The sequence below is a fragment of the Prionailurus viverrinus genome, chromosome B4 (assembly GCF_022837055.1).
Source record: "Prionailurus viverrinus isolate Anna chromosome B4, UM_Priviv_1.0, whole genome shotgun sequence".
In the NCBI taxonomy this organism is placed as follows: Eukaryota; Metazoa; Chordata; class Mammalia; order Carnivora; family Felidae; genus Prionailurus; species Prionailurus viverrinus.
In genome coordinates, this window is record NC_062567.1 from 34,672,396 (window position 1) to 34,695,242 (window position 22,847).

The 22,847-nt window shown below is 46.3% G+C and overlaps 1 protein-coding gene across 5 annotated transcripts in view; it reads right to left on the minus strand.

Moving 5' to 3' along the window:
- The window catches only part of DDX11 (DEAD/H-box helicase 11), a 39,498-nt gene extending 18,023 nt beyond the window's left edge, over positions 1-21,475 (minus strand). For 3 of the 5 annotated variants that reach the window (XR_007153730.1, XM_047865054.1, XM_047865053.1), the window contains exons 1-11: positions 21,339-21,475; positions 17,307-17,496; positions 16,903-17,050; positions 13,137-13,202; positions 10,204-10,452; positions 9,415-9,501; positions 8,943-9,100; positions 2,424-2,475; positions 1,395-1,502; positions 1,082-1,169; positions 467-672 (exon numbers count right to left, since the gene is read on the minus strand). Coding sequence is in view for 4 of the 5 variants with exons in the window: in XM_047865054.1 (XP_047721010.1) it covers positions 467-672; positions 1,082-1,169; positions 1,395-1,502; positions 2,424-2,475; positions 8,943-9,100; positions 9,415-9,501; positions 10,204-10,452; positions 13,137-13,202; positions 16,903-17,046 (1,158 nt within the window). In the remaining variant the exon portion in view is untranslated. The remainder of the gene's footprint in view (positions 1-466; positions 673-1,081; positions 1,170-1,394; positions 1,503-2,423; positions 2,476-8,942; positions 9,101-9,414; positions 9,502-10,203; positions 10,453-13,136; positions 13,203-16,902; positions 17,051-17,306; positions 17,497-21,338) is intronic. The other 2 variants (XM_047865056.1, XM_047865055.1) reach the window with 1 other exon arrangement.
- Positions 21,476-22,847: the final 1,372 nt, after the last annotated feature.

Consider the following 22,847-nt stretch of genomic DNA (forward strand, 5'->3'; position numbering starts at 1 on the left):
ACCAAATAACAATGGTATTTTTGATCTGGCAAACCGGCAGTTTTTCTGTTTAAAGATGACACCAAATGTGGCAAGTCTAGAGAAGACTGTCTTCTCACACACTGGTGGGTAGGTTCCTCCGAAAGGCCATCTGGGAACACGTTTCTGGTACAGCACCCTTACTTCATCCCCTCAGCTTTCACCCCCGACTCTGTGTTTTCACTAGGACTGCACACCCCTTCCTGGCTTTTATCTGCTGTCCCCAATAATGCCAACTATTCCTGCAACCCAGAGCCACAAGGCACCTGGGGCCGCCTCTGACTCTACGCACCAGGCGTGTGGGTGACAGGTCACCGGTGTGCAGTGTGTTGGTCAGTCCAACCATGGCCAGTGACATCCTCCCAAATTAAGAGGAATGAGGAAACTCCTTGGGGCTGAGGCCACAGTTAGAGCCAAGAGTGACTGCCCAACCCTCCAGGGTCTTCACCTGGGCTGCTGGAATGGCAAACCGGCTCCCGTAATAGGGACAGGCCCGAGCCTCCTTCCCCAGGGACACCAGCTGCTCGATGTCCTTCACCCCCACCAGGACCTCATCTCGGAGGAGCTGCAGCTGCTCATAGCTGTAGAAGGGGCATGCGGCCTGGTGCTCCTGCCTTCTCCTCTTGGGCTTCTCATCCTCAGCTCTGCTCTTCTCTGAGGGGCACAGGCACAAGGGGGCAAAGGCAGAAAGAATGGTAAGTGTCCATTGGGTCAGGAGCCCAATTCCATAGGGTGGGGTCCGATAAACCCTTCCCAGTACTGCTCGGTACTCAGCACACCATTCTGGTATTTTACTTGGTATTCGCTAGAAAAAGCCAGTAAAATCATCTCAGAGCCAGGGTTCTGAACTAGACACTGACCCAAAAAGCAAAACGCCTTTTGCCAAGGAGATGGTCTTTAGGACGGACCCGGCCGTCTGCTCTGCCGTCACTGCCATTTAAGACACTATTTCCCACATCCTTGTCCACTTCTGCCCCACTCCCGACCCCTTCCCAGTACTGCCTGAGGCTACACGACAGTCCCAGAGCTCTTTGCTGCACAGCTCCAGGGTGCTGGCGGCTACCGTGTTTACTTCTCTGCATCTCCATGCAGCGGTCATTGATAAGCTGCGCAGAACCCAGGTTTTTCACATCTTCATTTATACAAAGATTCTAGAAGACAGAGGATAAAGAAAAAGTCAACACAATGGTCCCGGCTACGTGATACACAGCAACCCTCCAGAGCCTGCCTAGCCCCCCAAGGACCAGAAGAGGCCGATCCTCCCACCGCTCGGCCTGCCTCAGACCCACAATTCTTCTATGTCTGGAAGAAGAAGACGAAGGCCCAGGGAAGGGAGCAGGTTGGCACCCGAGCCAAGACCCACTGCCTCTGTTTACCTGCCGAGAGCCGAGGGAGACAAGCCGGGTGTCCTTGCCAAAGGGGCTTCTCTGCACCTCGTGCACAAACTGGGCCAGCTGGGAGTGCGTCCGACTGCAGTAGTAAATCTGCTCCGAGAAAAAGCAGGGTATTTCAAAGAGGAGACCACAATTTCTCCAAATATTGTCTGCACATCAAGGAATACATGGTCTAATAGGCTGAGGGACTGGGGACAGTGGCCACAAATACACAAACTTAAAGCAAGGGGACTCTGTCCCACAGCAGATCTCAGTTAACACAGGGCCGGGGCAGTCCCCACCATCCCCTCAGCTCCAGAAGGTCACGAGAACACCCACGACATGGAGCGCCTCCCATCAGTCCTGCTCAGCCGCTAATCCAGCCACTTTACAGGGCTTGTTCATCTCAGGACAGGCCGCCTCCCTGAGCTGTGGTTCCCAAATGGGAAAGAGTAGATTCCGGGGAGTGTGTTGGGGGGTGGGCTGTCCACACACACCTCCCAAAGGGCTTGGAAGACAGGCGGGCAGTAAGGCAGGGGGGCACTGAGCTAAACTCTCTCTGTGCTCCTCTGAGATGGAGAACAGCGACAAAAGAAGAGAAAAATAGAGACATAATATCTACTTTTAACGGAGAAAACAAGAGTCTTACACAAATGAAACCAAATGATTTTAAACATGAGAGGTGTCAGAATCATATGTACCTCACAGAACTCCATGCCAATGAAAATACAAACCAGAGAAGAGGGAGCCAAAGGGCAGGGTGCTCTTGCTCTGGCCTGCCGCCCCCCCTTTCCCCAGAGAGATACCACTGGTCCATGGCCCAGAATGGCAGCTCCTGGATGCCCTGGGGCACACAAGCCCAGGCTTCACTGCCAGGAGAGACCTCTCCTCTGGGTGCCTAGCCCATCTGGCCAAGTAAGCACCGACACCAAGGTCTGGGTCTGGGGAACCCCAGGAGAGTGAGAAGCAGCTAGGGGGATACAGCCCTGGACTGGGGACCAATCCCAGAATACCCAGGACACGATGTCTTACCTTAGTTACGTGTTCTTCCTCCAGGTCCTCCTCCTCCTCCTCCTCGTCCACTCTGAGAGAGAAAAATAACACGGAACAGTCTTCCCTGGGGACTCAGGTCAACTGAGATGCACTGTACCGAGCATGTGCCATGTATGGGAACTAGCTAAACAAGTAAGCTGTTCCCCACATGGAGGCCAGCATTGCTGGGGTTGGAGCCCTCAGCCAAAGGGAGACAGACCATTCCAACAACCAGGTTCCACCAATGAGCAGGTGCTCATTCGCTCAGTCAGAGAGACACCCCCAGGCTAACACCAACCCCATCCTCCCACTGCCACTCAGGAGGGAAATGAGAAAGGGGCACAGTATGCCCGAAGCCTAGGTTCAGTGTCTGACTTGTCCCTCATCAAAGGCTACTCTGTCCTCACTGTCCACCCTCCAGAAAACTGGAATTCTCTCAGTTCCCCACAGAACTTTGCTCTTGCCACCTCAGAGCCTTGGACATGCTGTTCTCTTTGCCTGGAATGCTCTCTCCCTTCACCTCCTCTTTTACCTAGCCACAGTCAACCTTGAGATCCCCATATAAACATTGTCTCCTCTGTTCAGCCTTCTCCAACCTCCCCCATAGGCTTGGCTGGCCTCTGACACACTGCCATGGCCCCCCTGCACCTCATTCAAAATAACTTATTCTTGGTCTGTTTCCCCCTCCAGACTGTCACGTCCACAGGCAGGACCTGGGAGTATCTAGCTTCTGTGAATGCCAGGGGTCCCACCAAGGCCTTGGCACACAGCAGGAATTCCACGCACATTTCCTGAGGGAAGTCACAACTGACTGCTGACTGACTGAATAAAAGATGCTGTCACTCAGAACCAGATAAATTCTTCTCTCGCCAGCACCTCAGTCTACCATTCCCAGCAATGAATGAAGAGCCCATGTGCACTGGCAGATTGGTGGGGAGGTAAATCCTGCATTACAAGGCTGAATGTTTGGTCAACATTATTAGTCTAGGTTCCTCAGAAAACACAAAATCTTTCACAGACACACTCTACCTACAGGGCCATCACTGGGATTCTTTTTACTCACCTGGCAAATTTTATTTAAAAAAAAAGCAGAAATGCTAATTGCTTTGGGGGATTAGAAGAGGAGTTATAGGGTTGCCTTCCCAGTCAATAAATAAATCAATAATTGTTCAGTCAGCTTTGTCTGAAAGGCCTTGATTTAAATCACACAGTAAGCAAACTCAACCGAATCTAGTAAGAAGCTGGACATGTGAAGAAATGAAGAGCAAAAATTTTATATTCAGAATGAGTTGTGTTCTCAGAGAGGCTCATGTCTCTTGAAATGCCAGGGCACTGGAAGCTGTAGAAATCTGCAGGATTACTGGCTCAGGCCCAGACCCTAAGTAGCACTTTCTCTAATATTCACAAACTCCACTCAAGTTCTTTCTCTTGTTCCCAGGGGCCTCTTGAGGAGAAGTACAGGAGTGGGCAAGCAGTCTTGGAGGCAGGTGGCAAAGGGTTTACAGAGCCTCTCTGCCCTTATCTCTTCGAGATAGGATGCATAAAGAGGTCTGGACATCTCAGCCCTGGGCAGGGTCAAAAGTTTTGGTTCTAATCCAGATCCCGAAATCTGTGCTTAGGGGCAGGCCTCTGAGCACCAAAGGAAAAGCCCAGGACTAGATGATTTCACAGGCAAATTCTACCAAATATTTAAAGAAATAATGCCAACCCTTCTCAACCTCTTCCAAAATACTGAAGAGGAGGGAACACTCCCAAACTCATTTTATGAGACCACCATTACCCTGATACCAAAGCCAGGTAAGAACACTACAAACACAGGAAACTACAGGCTAGCATATTTCCCTGATGAATACAGATGCAAAAATTCTCAACAAGACACTAACAAACTGAACTAAATGGCATATTAAAAGGATCATACTCCATGATCAAGTGGGATTTATCCCTAAAATATAATGGCTCATCATATGCAAATCAGTAAACGGGATACATCAATAAATAGAATGATATATAAAAGTCACATAATCATCTCAACACAGAAAAAAACATGACAAAATCCAATGCCTGTTCATGATAAAAATTCTCAATCAATTAGGTACAAATGAATGTACCTCAACATAATAAAGGCCATCTATTACAAGCCCACAGCTAACATCTGAACAGTAAAAGAGTGAAAGCTTTTGCACCAAGACAAGGAAAAAGACAAAGTTGCCCACTCTCACCACTCCTATTCAACATAATACTGGAAGTCATAGCCAGACCAATCAGACAAGAAAAAGAAATAAAAAGCATCCAAATTGGAAAGGAAGAAGTAAACGACATGATTTTATTTACAAAAACCCTGAAGATAGCACCAAAAAACTGCTAGAACTAATAAATTCAGTGAAGCTGCAGGGCACATGACCAACACACAAAAATCAGGTACATTTCTGTACACTAATAATAAACTAGCTGAAAAAGAAATAAAAGTCTAACTTATAAAGGCATCAAAAACAATAAAATACTGGGGCACCTGGGTGGCTAAGTCAGTTGAGTGTCTGACTCTTGATTTCAGCCCAGGTCATGTCTCACAGTTTGTGAGTTTGAGCCCCGCATTGGGCTCTGAGCTGACAGCTCGGAGCCTCCTTGGGATTCTCTCTCTCCCTCTCCCTCTCCCTCCCTCACTCACACTCTTTCTTTCAAAATAAATTTTAAAAAACATTTTAAAAAAACAATAAAATATTGGGGTGCCTCGGTGGCTCAGTTGGTTAAGCGTACAGCTCTTGATTTCAGTCAGGACATGATCTGATCTCACGGTCTGTGATTCTGAGCCCTGCATCAGGCTGTGTTCTGACAGCAAGGGGCCTGCTTGGGACTCTCTTCTCTCCCCCTCTCTGCCCCTCCCCCACTCACCTGTTCTCTGTCTCTCTCAAAGTAAATAACTTAAAAAAAAAAAAAACAAACAAACAATAAAATACTCAGGAATAAATTTAACTACAAGACTTTGATGAAGAAACTGGAGATGACACAGATGACAAAATGTCCCATGTTCATAGGTCACAAGAATTAACATTGCTAAAATGTACATACTACTCAAAGCTATCTATAGATTTAATGCAATTCCTTATCAAGATTCCAATGGCATTTTTTACAGATATAGAAAAAGAATCCTAAAAATCATTAGGAACCACAAAAGACCCCAAATAGCCAAAGCAATCTTGAGAAAGAATAAAGCTGGAGGAATCACAATTCCTTATTTCAAACAGCATGGTAATCAAAACACTTTGGTACTGGCATAAAAACAGACACGTAAGACCCGTGGAACAGAACAGAGCCCAAAAATAAACCCAGGTATATATAGTAAAGTACTATTGGACAAGGGAGCCAAGAATACTCAATGAGGAAAAGATGGCCTCTTCAACATGGTGCTGGGCAAACTGAATAGTCACAGGCAGAAGAACGAAATGGAACCCCTCTCCTACACCACTCACAAAAACTAAGTCAAAATGGATTAAAAACTTAAACGTAAGACCTAAAATCATAAAACTCCTAGAAGAAAACACAGGAAAAAGTTTCATGACATTGTTCTTCTCAATAATTTCTTGGATAGGACATCAAAAGTATAAGCAACAAAAGCAAAAATAAACAGGTGGGACTATGTCAAACTAAAAAGCTTCTGCACAGCAAAAGAAACAATCAACAAAATGAAAAGGCAACCAAGAAATGGGAGAAAATATTTGCAAACCACCTATCTGATGATAAGGGGCTTATATCCAAAATATATAAGGGACTCATAGAACTCAACAGCAAAAAACAAGTAATCCAATTAAAAAATGGGCAGAGGTGGGGCGCCTGGGTGGCTCAGTTGGTTAAGCGTCCAACTTTGGCTCAGGTCACGATCTCATGGTTTGTGAGTTCAAGCCCAGCATCAGGCTCTGTGCTGACAGCTCAGAGCCTGGAGCCTGCTTCAGACTCTGTGTCTCCCTCTCTCTCTGCGCCTCCTCCACTCACACCCTCTTTCTCAAAAATAAACAGAAAAAAATTTTTTAAATGGGCAGAGGAACTGAATATACATTTTTCCAAAGACATACAAATAGCCAACAGGTACACGAAAAGATGCTCAACATCACTGATCCCCAAGGAAATGCAAGTCAAAACTGCAATGAGATTTCACCTCACACCTGTTAGCATGGCTACCGCCAAAAAGATAAAAAGATGAGGTGCTTGGGTGGCTCAGCCCATTCAGCATCCAACTCTCGATTTCAGCTTGGGTCACGATCCCAGGGTCATAAGGATCAAGCCCCAGGTCAGGCGCTGCACTGAGAATGGAGCCTGCTTGGGATTTTCTCTCCCCCTGCCCTTCTCTCCTGCTTGTACTCTGAAAGACAAGGAACGGAACGGAACGGAACGGAACGGAAAGGAAAGGAAAGGAAAGGAAAGGAAAGGAAAGGAAAGGAAGAAAGAGAAAGAAATGTTTGCAAGGATGTGGACAAAAGGGAACCCTTGCGCACTGTGGGTGGCAATGTAAATTGGTGCAGCCACTCTAGAAAACAGCATGGACATTCCTCAAAAAATTAGAAATATTAAGTAGCATATGACCCAGCAATCCTATTTCTGGGTATATATCTAGAGGAAATGAAATCACTATCTCGTGGAGATCTCTGCATCCTCATGTTCAATGCAGCACTGATGAAAACAACCGAAGTATCCACTGACAGATGAATGAATAATGAAAATGTCTCTCTCTCTCTCTCTCTCTCTCTCTCTCTCTCACACACACACACACACACACACACACACACACACACACACACACACGGAAATATTCAGCCATAAAAAAGAAAGAAGTCTTGCCATTTGTGACAATATATATGGACCTTGAGGGCATTCTGCTAAGTGATGTAAGTCAGACAGAGAAGGACAATTCTGTGGCATATCCTAAGTGGAATCTAAAAAAACCAAACTCCTAGAAACAGAGTAGATTGCCAGGGGCTGAAGAGGGACATGAAAGTAGTCAAAAGGTAAAGGTACCATTATAAGATAATACGTTCTAGGGTCACAGCATGATGACTGTCATTAACTACACTGTATTGTACACCTGACAGCTGCTAGGAGAGCACATCTTTAAAGAAATGTTAAGTATGTGAGACGATGGATTTGTTAACTACCCTTATCATAGTGATTGTTTTGCAATGCATACATGTATCAGATATCAGATCATCATGGTATGTATCTTAAACTTACACAATGTCATAACCCAATTATATCTCAATAAAGCTGAGGGGGAAAAGAAAGAAAAGTCAGGGCAGCTGGGACGCTGAGCACCCGATGGTGAAGTTAGAAGGTGCACTGCAGACAAACTGAAGATTTTCTCCATCACAAAAGAGTCAACCAAAGGTTTCAGGCCTTGGAGTTACACTCTACACAGACATGGTGACCAGTGTCAATGAGAATGTAGAACACTGGAGTCACCTTCAGAGGAGCAGAAAACAATGCTTCCAAGTTGGGAGCCTAAGAGGGATGACCTCTAGGGGTACTTGTGACTTGGGGAAAGAACTGATATCAAAATGACTTTAATGCCCTAATGCCCAAATACAATCCTGTTACTCCCTTGTTTGAAACCCCACAGCCCCACTGCACTGAGAACACCCAAACCCTCAGTGGACCCATGAGGCCCAAACACACAGCTGCCTCTTCTTCCCCTCTCTCCCTCATTCGCTATTGCTCAGCCCCTGGGCCTTCTCTGTGCCCGTTGAACTTACCAAACCTGTTCCCGTTTCCAGACCAGGGTACCTTCAGGCTACTGACTAGACCTCTCTTCTCCCAGGTCTCCCCATGGCTCTTTCTCATGCTTTGTCACCCCCTTGGAGGGCTCTCCTAGCTTCACCTGAAGGTGCGACCCCACACGCTACCCCTTTCACCAGTTTTATTCTCCTCCTGGGCAAATGTGCTCATTTCACAGTTCTGGTGTACATTCCCCACCCCCCTGCCATCAACTACATGCAAGCTCCGGAGGGCAGGGGTCATGTCTGTCGTCTGTGGCATCTGGAGCCATGCCACACCTAGAGCAGACCCTCAAAGGTCATTTGTGCAACTAAAGCATGAATGAAAAAGGAGGCTCCCACTAGGGCAGTGTGGCCTCAGAACATCCTCACTGTCACCTTCAGTGTTTCTACTCCACCCAGCAGCTTAGGACTCACACATCAGAAACTCAGAAGCCAGAAGGCGAAAAGAACAAATTGGGCTAAGGATACGTTGATGGTTTATATCATAAACCTCACAAGGTGTAGTCTAGGAGCTAAGAGCACATGATCAAGAGTGGCCTGGGTGCTGGGTGCAGGTCCCTGCTCCTCCCCTTCCTAGCCCTGTAGCCTAAGGCACAGCCCCCATTTATGAGGAACTTAAGGGATGGCATTCCATCCCTTCAGATGTCTCATGAGGGACACAGCAGGCTGCCTCTCTCTAGGCACAGGAGCTGCCTCCCTGGGAGCCCCCATGCAGACCAGCGCAGGGGAGGTGGGTAAAGGAGAAGCACCATCTTACCCACGAGCTGCTCCCTTCTCCTCATCGCTCTCGTACTCGGCAAGGACCAGCTCCTCGTCCCCACATACCAGCTGCTCTAGGGGCTCGGTCCCTGTTCCTTCTGCTAGCATCTCCCTGCTGAGGTGGAGGAGACGCTCCATTTCTTCTTCTTCCCGTCTCTGTGTAAGAGCATTACAAGTGGGACAGAGGAATCTCAGTACGGGTGCCCCTGCCCCCTTGACGGAGTCAGCCTCGAAGTGGCTACCACCAAGGACAACACACATGCCATTTCCACAGGCCTCGCTGTCCTACTGGTATCTCCACCCCAGGCATCAATACCTCAGCTCAAGCTGCCAGCTTCTGGGTGATGAGGGGGGGGTCAGGGCAAGAATACTGAGGTCCTGACCACTCACCCAAAGGAGAAACTCCGTGAGGCCCCACGCAGTGGGACCGTGCCCGTACACCATCCCTGCCACTCCGAGAGGACACTCACCATGCGCTTGGCTGCATACTTGAGCTGTGCATTGTGACGGATCTGCTGCAGGCGCTCTTCTCGCTTCTTCCGCCTGACCTGCTCCTCCTACAGGGTAAAGGAGCCACACGGGAAACTCCCGCAGGAGGCCCAAACCAGGCCCTCCTTAAAGAGTTGGGGCTCGGCCTCGTGCCTCTTCACACAGGGCGGTTCTCCCTTCCATGGGCAACTCTCAAGGGTGCAGCAGCATCCCTGACCCTCACTGGGTACCAGCCCTATTGCTCACTGCAGGTCTACACACTCCCTCCCGAAGCCACAGACTCTCAATCAAATTCATTCCCTTAATGGAGTTTAGAGCCACTGAACCATGTTGCCAATAGCAACAGTGAGGTTCTTTTTCCAGGTGGGTAATGAATGGAACTGCCAATCCCTGGTCTAGAGAAGGCCCACTGACATCAGCTTTAAAAAGACAGAAAGCGCGATGCCTGGGTGGCTCAGTCAGTTGAGTGTCCAACTCTTGGTTTCAGCTCAGATCATGATCTCATGGTTCAAGAGTTCAAGCCTCGTGTCGGGCTCCGTGCTGACAGTGCAGAGCCTGCTGGGGATTCTCTCCTCCTCCTTCTCTCTCTGCCCCTCCCCCACTCTCCCTCTCTCAAAAATAAACAAATAAACTTTAAAAAGACAGCAAGGGCACAGTACCACTGGCTCAAGAAGGCACTGCAAAGGAGAAGGACACACTCATCAACACCAAATTACCACCCAAACACTGTTTCCTGGATCATTCTCACCTCCCGTCACCCTAGGGCTCACCTTCAGCCGGTCCACCAGGTCCCTTTCTTCTTTCTTCTGCACAAACTGAGTCACCCAGTCAGGCTCTCCGGCAGGCCTCAGGGTGTCTGGGGTCTCTTTGCAGGAGGATGAAAGAAATGGGGGCTGATCCTTCCCATCACTTAAGGGGACAGTTCCAGTTTCAAGGAGACGTGCTTCTTCTTTATGTTTCTTCTGTTCAAAGTCACGGAGCCAGGAAAGGGCCCCACAAATCAGACTTAAAGATTTTCCCTACAGGAAGAAAAAGGTCTTCAGGAAAAAAGAACAAAAATTAAAGCTTTCCAGATGATGTTTCCCATTTCAATAAAGCCTTCAGGGAAGGTCTACCTTTAATTACTAGAAGGTAGTTTAAGACCGAGCTGGGAAAGGGCAGGAAGGGAATTAGCAAAAGGGTAGCCAAGGAAAATATGAAAAAGGAAGAAATGAAAATGAAATTCATGGTTTAATTATACAGCTCACTGTTCCTAAAATAATTTAATGTGGCTTATCAGGTTACATATAAATACCGCAAGTTAACAAAATTAGAAGGTGAAGAATTTGGAGCACCTGAGTGGCTCAGTAGGTTAAGCATCAGACTTCAGCTCGGGTCATGATCTCACGGTTCGTGAGTTCAAGCTCCACATGGGGCTCTGTGCTGACAGCTCGGAGCCTGCTTGGGATTCTCCCTTTCTCTCTGCCCCTCCCCCACTTGTACTCTCACTCTGTCTCTCTCTCTCAAAAATAAACATTAAAAAATTAAAAAAAAAAAAAAAGGTGAAGAATTAGATAAATAGCCCCCAAAAAGAATTTAGGCCAAATAATATATAGCTTGAAATCCTATATCCTCACTAAGGGGGAGCCACCTTGGGCTCTCCACTTTAATACAGCCCCATGAGTCCTGGTCTTCAAAACACTTTAAAAGCAAACGAATTGCTCTGGAGAACACAATTCTTTACTTAAAGACCAGAATTTTCCCTGTGGGTTGAATTGGGACCCTCCGCCCAAACTCTTGTGTTAAGTCCTAACCCTGAGTGTCTCAGAATGTGACCTTATTTGGAAATAGGGTCACTCCAGATGTATTTAGTTAAGATCAGGGCCCTGATCCAGTAAGACTGGTGTCCTTACAGAAAGGGGAAATTGGGACACCAAGGCATGCCCAGAGGGAAAGTGATGTGATAAAACAGAGGGGGGCAGGCCAGAACAGTCTCTTCTTTCTCACCCTCAGAGAGACCCACCCCTGCCCACACTGTGATTCTGCATTTCTGGCCTCCAGAACTGTGAAGAGGAAGTTTCTATTACTGAAACCCCCAGCCTGTGAAACTCTGTTACGGCAGGGGGAGCACTAACACAGTCCTTCCGGGAGGCCGCTGACATGGGTTTCTTAAGGCTGCTTCTTCTGGTGTCCAAAGGGCAGTTCAGTTCAGGCAAGTCTCTACAGGAACCTACACGTTCCAGGCAGGCAGTCAGCTCTCCGAGCCTGCTTAAACTAGGGGGTCCCAGAGTACCCAGAGGGGTTCTGAACCTAATTTGGGCTTAAACGAACTATAGGTAAAATGCACAGGTGTTCAGAGATGGGGAAAGAGCAGAGCACAGTGGCTAAGGCTCCAGAGTCTAGGCTGCTGGCCAAACACTGGCTCCTCCACTCACCAGCTGTGACCTGAGGCTAACCTTTCTAGGCTTCTTTGCTCCACACGTACAAACATGGGAAGTTGGGGAAAAAAAAAAAGGTGGGGAGGGGGATAGTAATAGTACCTTCCTCAGAGAACTGTTGCAAGCATTAAGTTCCTACCCATAAAGGTTAATACCTACAGGGGCACCTGGGTGGCTCAGTGGCTTAAGCATCCGACTCCAGCTCAGGTCATGATCTCACAGGTTAAGCCCCGCATTGGGCTCTGTGCTGACACCTCAGAGCCTGAAGGCTGCTTCAGATTCTGTGTCTCCCTCTTTCTGCCCCTCCCCTGATTGCGCTCTGTCTCTCCCTCTCTCTCAAAGATAAATAACATGAAACATAACATCTCAAAGATAAATAAACATGAAAAAAAATTTTTTTGAAAGAAAAAGGTTAATACCTACCTACACTAGGATTATAACAATACGTGGTACATAAGTAAGCAGCTGGAGTTTTTTTTTTTTTGCTATTATTAAGTAATAATAATACAATTATTACTGTCCTAGATTAAGAACCTATTTCATCAATTCTTGAAAGGCCCTATGATAGAATGGCACTTCTAACATATCTATGGAAAAGCCCCATATATACCATTTCTCTCAGCTTTTGAGAAATACTGAGTGGCAGAGACTTCCAGACAGCACTCCCCAGCAGAACCTGGAGAGCAGCCATTCTGTACTGCCAGTAAAATGGGGAGCTACTGCCTTTAGCCATCACCTGGCTAGCAGCAGGTGAGACATCCCCCTGTAACAATGGCCCAGGGGCAGACACCTGGTTAGAGAGCCAGCACTCTCCACTTCAAAGTGAGCTGAGGAAGTTCCTAAGGGGGAGGTCAAAGTTATCCTCCAGAAACAATTGTGAATACACTCTAACACAAAGAGAAAGGAGAACTAAGGTCCTGCAATTCTATACCTTCTAATAAGACAGCAAAAGTATTAATCGGAAAATGTTAAAAGGATGTATGACCAAATGCTTGCCTCAGTTATGAAATAAATCTAATAAGGTACCCACAATATACCTAGCTTTGAACAATGTTATTTCCTGGGGTTCCATCCAAGATATCACAGTCATAATGTTACACAAGGCACAGGGGGCACAAGGTCAGAAGGTCAGCACAACGTGGTGGAGTCATGAAAGGCTAAAAAGGTGACATGTCCAAGTTTAGTAGGCATCATGAGGACCCAAGTGGGGAGGTGGCCACCCAGGGCAGAGGCCCAGCAGGTGAGGCCTGGCATGTAACAACATGGTGACAGGAGAAAGAGCTTACCAGAGGTGAGATGCAGACAGGGTCAGAATGTGATGGTAGCTGAAGACACAACAAAGATATGAGGACCTGGAATCAGAAACATCAACAACAAAGGGCTGAGAAGAGGGAGAGGATGTACGGAATGGGCAGAGGGCTGAGATGGGGACCTGAGGCCTTCAGATTAAACAGGGCAGAATAAATACATGCTCTTCTGTGTTCTTTTCTGAAACACACTAAATTTACACCAAAAAAAGAAGAGGCTTAAACCCCACAGAAAGAAAGTGGAAGAAGGGAGGGTAACAAGTTTTAGGAGAGATGAAAAGCAGAGAACTGGACGTGACAGAGTAAAGGACTGTAAGCCTAAGTGCCTGCAGAGATCTTCTCTGCAAAAGATAGGATGTGCACCCTCTGGAGGAGCTAAGCCAGGAGGGCCCCGGAGATAGCAGGTCAAGTGAAGGGTGGAGAAGGGAGTTGAAATCAAACCAGGACACTAAGCAAAAAACCATGCACCTGAAGCCACTTCCCCAGGACACCCTCGACAATACTAACCATCAGCCTAGGACTAGAAGGCAAGAGTTTAGAGGAGCCTTCTCTGGAAAAACTGGATGGCTCAAGAGAAATCACACAGACACTGATCACTGGAGGCCCCAACAGAGAGGCCAGTTCAGTGGTCCACAGCCAGCTTGCACCACAGGCCTGTCCGTCAGCCCTGCGGTAGCTTTTTCTTGAACACCAATAGAAGACAGCCAAAGATCACCAGACAGTTGAGGAAAGCCTCTCAACAAAACACAGAACCAAAACTGGGGGAGGGAGGAGGCTGCATGACAAGATGATACAGGGGGGGACAAAAATTCAAAATACTGCTATAATTGATATCCTCACAAAGATATTATTTCCATGAAACAAAAACAGGATGCTATTTTTTAAAATCAAAGAATAAGAAAAGTTCCTGAATATTAAGGCTAGGATAATAAAAATAAACTGAATAGAAAGACTGGACAGCAAAGTCAAAGAAATCTTAAGTAGAATTTAAAGCAAAAAGAAAACAAAACAAAACCCAACCAGGATGCCCAAAGAGATGGGCAATTAGAAGAAAACATAATTACAGAATTAACCAGCAAGTCCAAAACTCAAAGAATGGGAGTACCAGGAAGATTATCAGATGTGAGAAAATGTCTCAGAATGGAAAGATAGAAGCCTCCAGGTGGAAAGAGCCCACCAAGTGGCCAACACAAGGAACTGAACACACACATCCGACCCATCAACATGAGATTTCAGAATATAAAAGATAGAGGAGATCCTGAAAACTTTGGAGGATGAGGTGGGTCAGGTCACCACCAAGAACTGGGGTGCAGGTTACACGGGACTTCTTAGTAGCCACAATGGAAACTAGAGAGGAAAGGGAGTAGTTGTGAGGGAAAAGTGTTCTGCAGCTAGAATTACATACCCAACCAAACTATCAGTATCAATCAAGAGAAAGGCAGATTAATACCCTTTCAGCAAGTCTCAAAATCTTACCTCCCATACAACCCTTCAGGAATGTTCTCTACCAAAACAAAGAAGATAACGAATCCAGGAAACAAGAGACTCAAACACAGAAAAAACTTAAGAATACGCACAACAACATGGATGAATCCCCAAAACATTATGCTGGCTGAGCATAAGAAGCTGGTCACAAAAGAGTACTTATGATATGATGCCATTTTCAAGAAATTTTAGAAAGTTAAAACTCATCTACAGAGATGGTAAATGATCACTGACTACCTGAGGCTGGGGCAGGGTGTGAGGGGAGGAACAGCAGCCAGGGGTACAACAAACTTTCTGGGCTGGTGGAAATGTTTGGCATTTTCATTGTGGCAGTGGTTATATGGGGGTTTCCATCTGTCAACACTCACTGAACTTGTGGACTTACAAGGGGTGTATTTTATTGTATGTCAATTATACTTCATAATGTTGCTTTTTTTTTTTTTTTTTTTTTAAGGAGAGATGGGAAATCTTAGTACAATAGCTGTGAAGCAGATCGTAAGAACAAATGGGAAAATTTCAAGAAGGAAGTCTGCAGGGTAAAATGGAATTGGTAATTACTATAGACTGAATTATATTACCCCCAAATTCATGTTGAAGCCCCAATCCCCCATGTGACTGTACTGGAGAAAAGGCCTTCAAGGAGGCCCTAAGGACACAGCCCTGATCCTATAGAACTGGTCTACTTATAAAAGGGGAGAGACACCAAAGATCTCTCTACCACATGAGGACACAACAAGGAGGCCCTCACAAGCCAGGAAGAGTCTCCACCAGAAGCTAGAGGCTGCCCAAACCTTGATCTTGCACTTCCCAGCCTCCTGAACTGTGAAAAATAAGTTTCTGTCATCTGAGCCACCCAATCTGTGGTATTTTGTTATGGCAGCTGAGGAACCAGACTAAGCAGTAATTTTATGTATGGAATATCCTACGGAGGCCAATGGACGGTGTGAGAGAAAGCGGTGTAGGCATATTAGCTAGACATACTTTAAAAGGCATACTGGGAAAATAAAAATTATTCAAGACGAAAACCCATAATCAGAGCATACCGGCTTAGGAGAGGCTAACACTTTCCATCTAACTACAACAGGAGGATGGGGCGAGGGAAGGAAAAGAAATGGTAAGAAAGCTGCATCTTAGCTCTCACAAGAGGAAGGTACAATGATTAAAATCCATAAATCAAGAAATAGCACGAAACTTACAATTTCAAATGTGCTATGCAAGTATATTTCTTAGTAAACAGTTAAAAGAATTATAAGTACCTGCCCAAAGAACCAAGTTTAATACATTTAACTTTTTAAATGACATGCATTATTTTTGATTCATGTTTTGGGATCACTTTACACAAAGGAGAGGGATATGTTCACCACCACCAACTGTTGCAGAATGGTCAAATAAGGACTCGAAACACCCAAATCTATTTACCAGGAAGCCTCTGCTGATACTAAGAACACCTCAGTGGACTGGTAGTGGACTGCTGCACTGGGTTAAGAACCTCCTGTGGGTCGAACATGCCGAGCTCCACCGGATGACAGAGACATGGAGGACGGCCTCCAGGAGGTCGCAGCCTCACTGGGGGACCTTCACATCAACACAGGCATCTCACCATCACACGGTACTTTCTGAGCGGGAGGCAAGAGGCTGGACTGCTTGCCATAGCCCTAATCCTCCTCAAGGCCACCCTCTGATAAATCCTTCTCTCATTCCAGTCCCAGAAGGAAAAACTCAGGGCCCTTTGATGGGAACCCTCGGCACTTAGTAACCTCGTTCCTAAAGACTAAACTGATAGGTTTAATCTGTGAAAAAGCCAAACTAATTTGTTTCTCAACATCAAAGCAGTTGTGTACCCAGAACAATCTGGAAAGTTTTAGTGCTACAGGTCTTGGTTTCTACTGGGATTCAAATTCTTTAGCCTAATTGTTCTCAGATTCTGGGGCTGTGTTTATTTATTTATTTTTTTAAGTAGGCTTCACGCCCAGCACGGAGCCCAACACGGCTCAGCCAAACCCATGACCCTGAGACCAAGACCTGAGCTAAAATCAAGAGTCAGAGGCTCAACTGACTGAGCCACCCAGGTGCCCTTCTGTTTAACATTTTAATACAGGAAGTGACTATTACTCAGAAAGATAAACTGAGAGAACTACTTTGCCTGACGTCAAACCATGAAAATCTCTGCCTAGACTAACAAGCATGCTAGGTGGCCTCTGCAGTGTTGGAATCAGGGGTCTCTCAGGACACTTCTTAGCCCCTGATGATGCATACTTACAGTGCCAGTTGGACTCTCAAATATTCCAATCTTGCCAGCGTCCAACACCCGATAGAGCTCAGCCATGAAGTCTTTCTGGATGGAATAGGGTGTGAAGGGAAAAGGGAAATGGATGCCACCATCTTCCTGGGTTTTATTAGCCATGGTCCTAGGGGGAAAAAATAAACCTGGAAGTACTGGCTTGAAATCTAGAATAGTTCCTAAGAGCAGTCTCAATACTAGTTATGGAATTTCTCCTTAGGTTATACACTGTTTTGCAAGCAGAGACCACGTTCTCTCCAATCCAGGTATCGTCACGAAGCCATACCCAAATCATGTAATCCACTTGGTGACATTTATCAGAAATGGTTACACAGAAAGCCGCCTATTAAAGCCCCTGAACAGAAACCACCCTGCCATTTTACCTGGGATTATTTCGCTTTTTAGACACCCTTCTAATGCCTCCAGGAAAAGTGCACAGACTTCCTCTCAGAGACCTGTGCCCCTGATGTCAAGGATGTCGCTCCTGGCTACCTCTGCAGGACGGTTCTCTCACATCTCCACAGTGCAGCCTTTGCCTGGCACAGCTACCTCACTGAAGCCTGCTGGGAAGATCTGGAAGATCATGACGCACAGGCAGAGAATTACTGGTACGTTCTTTCTGAGGCACAGGTTCACGTATACATACATATTTCACAGGTATCTTTAATGTGCTTCTTAGTTCGTCCTAGCCTCCACTTCCAGTATAAACCAGAGCCTCCTCCTAAAACTTCTCCAGCTTTAAGAAATAAAGAGTTTTCTGTCTGGTTGCAGGCTGGGAGAAGCTCTCTTCACAGGGACTAAGACCTGGTTGCCAGAGCTTCCAATACTGAGACCACAGCATTTCTTGTTCCTTGCCAGGCCAAGGTCTAAGAACTCTGCGGCTCCTTTTTCCCTCCTCTTCTGAACCAAATTTCTCTGAGATAGCTTCTCCATACCCTTTCTTCCTTCATTACCATTTGGAGGACGACTCTTCCATCCTGGTTCCCACTCTCTTTTTGGAAGTCACTGCTCCAAACTATTGGAGAGGCCCATCTCTTCTAAATACAAATAATTATCAATCTGAAATCCACTTGCTATGTAACTGGCCTCAATAAGACTAATGACAGTGTCCATACATTTATGAAATAAGGGTAGTTGCCATGATGTTCTTCCAGTTTAGGGACACCTAAAAGGACTACAGAGGTGAAAGAACTACAAGAAGGTGACTTTGCGGGCACCTGAGTGGCTCAGTCAGTTAAGCGTCCGACTCAGTTTCAGCTCAGGTCATGATCTCACGGTTTGTGAGATAGAACCCCACACGGGGCTCTGCACTGATGGTGTGAAGCCTGCTTGGGATTCTCTGTCTCCTCTCTCTCCCTGCCCCTCCCCCACTTATGCATGCTCTCTCTCTCAAAATAAGTAAATAAACTTAAAAAAAGGGGGTGACTTTTAAAAACTAGGACAAGTCAATACTGAGAGGGAGGCATGTAATCAAAAAACCATTCAGATCAGAATAAAAGAGGAAGGTATCTAACAAATATTGATCAGTTCACAGGCCTTTTTACTACTATTATCTCAATTAACCTGTACCACACTCTAAGGATACAGTTGCTGGATACTAACGCTTACAGAAATTAGTTTTCAAAGGCACAGCTAATAAGAGGAAAACCAGGGATCCAAACCAAGATCCATATGGCTCTTTTAGTAAGATTCGTCTGGCAAAAGATAACTAGCATAAGTAAAAGGGAGATCTACTGAAAATATACATATTGAGAAATTAAAAATTGAGACAACGTGCCAAAACCTAGAACCTAAGGCACTAGCAGAGTGTGATTTCTTGCAGACCACAACTACAAAGTAGTCTGGATTCTAAGAGGGCTCCAAGAACTTCACCAGCAAGTAAACACCCATGGATTGTCCTTCTCCCACTCAGTCACATGCCACATGGAGCCACTCAATGACCTCCTCTGCTTACTCATAGCTTTTGCTTACCCAAAACCTCAGCTTGCACAAGGCCTCTTCGCACCCTCTACCTTTCAGCTCCAACTCTCAATGCCAAGGGAAAAATCTTTCCATGTTTCTTAGTTCTAAATCCCAAGAGAAAAATCTAGTCAGCACTGCCTCTCCATTTAAAATAGATCACTCACTGGTCAGCCTATAGACTGATGAGTTACCCTGCCTGATATAATCAGCTTGGGCCTCGTGCTTACTCCCCACCACTCCCTTCCACCCCTGCGTGGGAAACAATGGACATTTAGGACTCCCCTTACCTCCTTAAAAATGACTCCCTCCCTATTTGGCCACCCCATGTGGGTCAAATAACACTCCCATCCAAACACACACCACCCTACTTTAAGTGACTCTTTTGTCTTATTACCCTGTATTTAATTTCTTCACAGCTCTTAGCACTAACTGAACTTATTTTATTTACAATCCTCCCCTACCAGAATATACACAGCATAAAAGGAGGAAACTTGTCTGTCTTGTTCTTCCCTGCCCCTAGCACCAGAATAGGTACTTTGGCGCCTATTAGGTATTCACATAAATCTTGATGAAATAAATGAATAGCCAGCTTGACATGGTGGCTGTAGGTAGAGGTTTCTGTTCTTCAGAGGTGTGGGTAGAATAGTCCCCATGACTAAAATATCTAGTCCAAGGGCCCGTTAATAATTTCAAACTGTTTTCACATAACCTCACAGCAACCCTGTGTGATATTTTTATTAGCTCTATTTTATAGATGAAAACGCTGAGACTCAGAAAGATTGAGACTTGCCCAGTCACTCAGCAAGTGCTTGAACTCAAGATGTGAACCCCCATCTGCCAGATCTCCAAGCCCTTGGGCTTTATATTTCCTCCCTCTTCCTCCCACCAGGGCAAGCAGACTGAAAAGAAAGACTTGGTTACTAAACTTCAGAATGACAACATGAAACAATACAGAAGAAAAGCAATTATTATTTCACTTCCCTGTGGGTGGTAATTATGGATCTCATTATTCCCAAAGCAGCACAAGCCAAATCACAAGTTAAAGAAGGGTTTGCATAAATCCTTGAATAACGGATTCACTAAGCGCTATTAAGGTCATTTGGTGTAACTCTTTCTGACCTCTTCAGGTTGGTTTTGTGGAGGACAACCACGACCCCACACATGAGTTCTCCCTAGAAATCCCCACCAGTGCCAAGGCACATGCCATACATTTATAAAGGACATAAGATACATGAAAGCCCTCAGGGACATATTAATTCTGAGAGTTCATTTTCTTTGGTACCCAATTATCACTCATTATTTACCTGTGTATAAACTATTGCTATAGACTAAATTGTGTCCCCCCAAAATTTATGTATTAAAGGCCTAACCCCCCATATAGACTGTATTTGAAGATAGGGCTTTTGGGGAAAACTGAGGTTAAACAAAATCTAAGAGTGGGGTCCTAATCCTTACTAGGAATGGTGGCCTTATAAGAAGAGGAAAGAGGGAGGAGCTCTCTTTCCACACCGTATGAGGATAAGGAAGGAGGCCATCTGCAAGTCAGGAATAGAGCTGTCACCAAGAACCAAATATGCCAGCACCTTAGAATTCCCAGACTCTGCCACAGTGAGAAAATAAATTTTGGTTGTTTAAGCTCCCCAGCCTAAAGTATTTTATTACAGCAACCTGACACAAGTACGTTCCAGGTACTATTGTGCTGTTAGGCTCCGAAAATACTTGAACTTCACACACCTGGGAGACAACACAGCCCCAAAAGAAAAGCTTTCCTGCACCTGCTGCTAATCCAAAGCCATAGCATGTTGCACAACGGCAATGCTCCAAGGCCCGGAGAGACAGCCTGGGCTGCAACCCCCACAGTGACACTTTGCTGGGCCCTTCTCTCTCTCTCTCTCTCTACTTGTATTTATTTCCACTTTCATGACACTTCCTCCAACAAGCTGGTCAATTCCATTCATCTCAGTCTTCTTAACTGGACTCTACTCCACCTTGATTCCTTGATGGGCAGTGGAGCAGAGCCAGTAACAGTATGCGAACTGGGCTCGGGTGGCCAGGTCCGGGATCGCAGCTTATGTGAATATTCCTAAGCCTCAGTCTTCTCAGGTAACAGCACTTATTCACATGTGGTTGTAGTGACCACTGCATAAGGCAATTTATGAAAAGCGCTTAGCACAGCCGGGCTAATCTGAAGCCCCCAGACGCGTGCTAGCTAGTCTCACTCCAAAAGCGCTTGGGGCGTCAACTACAGGTCCCACCCTCCTTGGTAGGCCCTTACCCCTCCCATTGGTTTCTAGCCTGCCAATCATCCACTGGCCCCGCCCCCCCGGTTCCAGAACGCTTTCCCGCTCCCGACTCGTCCTGCCCCTTTGCACTACAGCCCGCCGTGTTTGCGTTTCCACCAGCGCCTGCCCTCTCTCCTCTCGCTTCGCCTTCTCACACGGCACCACGCTCACCGTCTTCGCCCGAGGGACTGCTTCGCGAAGTCCAGGCCAGGGAGGAGTTGAGGAGTCTGAGCATAACGCTACGGAATTTGAAATCGCGGCGCCTCTCCCTCAACGTCGGCCTCTGGGAGGAGCGTGCTGCATTGCCACGCCCCCGCACCACTGCGCCTGCGCACCCCTGAACTCGAAGGGGTGGGTGGGAGTTGGTCTCCTTTTGCTCCACTGCGCTTGCGCGGCAGACTCTGGGCTGGGCTTTTTTTCTGGCGCTGGGAGTCCTGGTCATGACAGACCCCTAGAGGCTGTGGTCTGAAATGCTTGCTGGGTTTTGGCCCTATCGCTTCAAAGCTCCACCTCCCTCCTCCACCTCCCCCACCCCCCACTCCTGGTATGAAGCCTCTAATTTAAGAAGCACCATTGGAGAAATAGAAGATGATAAGACATGAAGGTAAGTCGGGTCTGGTGGTAGAAGACTTTAAACAGCAAAATAGTACACTTAGACTTCATACTTGTTAAAAACAAACAAAATTCAAGTACATTTGGAGATCTAATTGGCTTTTTTAAACAGTTCTTGAATCCATAGCATCCCATCTAGGAAGCATAGGGGAGCTCCACTAAGTTAAACAAAAGAAAGGATTTTAAAGACAAAGAAGACTTTAAAAAAATGAATTTGGGGGCGCCTGGGTGGCTCAGTCGGTTAAGCATCCAACTTCAGCTCAGGTCACGATCTCACGGTCTGTGAGTTCGAGCCCCGCGTCGGGCTCTGGGCTGATGGCTCAGAGCCTGGAGCCTGCTTCCGATTCTGTGTCTCCTTCTCTCTCTGCCCCTCCCCCATTCATGCTCTGTCTCTCTCTGTCTCAAAAATAAATAAAAACATTAAAAAATTTTTTAAAAAAATGAATTTGTTAGCAAGGAATTTGTTTAGGCAAGGTTGCCCACCACCATCCCCTTCCAACTGGAGCAGAAGGAGTATATCAGTAAATTTCCTAGTGGTTGACCAGGAAATTCCATGCTGACTAGTTAAAGGTTACAATTCCTGGAGGTTGAAACTGCAGTTAGGGTAGGTATTGAGTCTTGGTTTACTGACTTGGCCTAAGTGATGCATTTTGGGCCTGTGGTTTTCTTTTTAACATACTGTAGGCAATTTGCAAGTCACTAAAATGTTTTTAAACACAGAGGTTAAGTTGCAAAGGCAATGTCTTGGAAATATTAAACTGGAAGCAGTATGAAGGTGATGCCAACAGGCCAGGTCCAGGGACTCGGCAGTGCTGGCGGAGGGGCGGGGGGGAGGGGTGTCTTATTTGGAGGTTCTAGCAGGGGAGTGCAGCTACTTGTATACCCTTGACCGAAGAACGGTCCTCCTCTATCGGGGAAGGTTGTCCTCGTCGACCAAGCACGCATGCAAACTGGTGGAGCCGCTCTGGAAAACAGTGTGGAGGTTCCTCAAAAAATTTAAAAATTTAAAATAGAACTACCCTATGACCCAGCAATGGCACTACAAGGAATTTATCCAAAGGATACAGG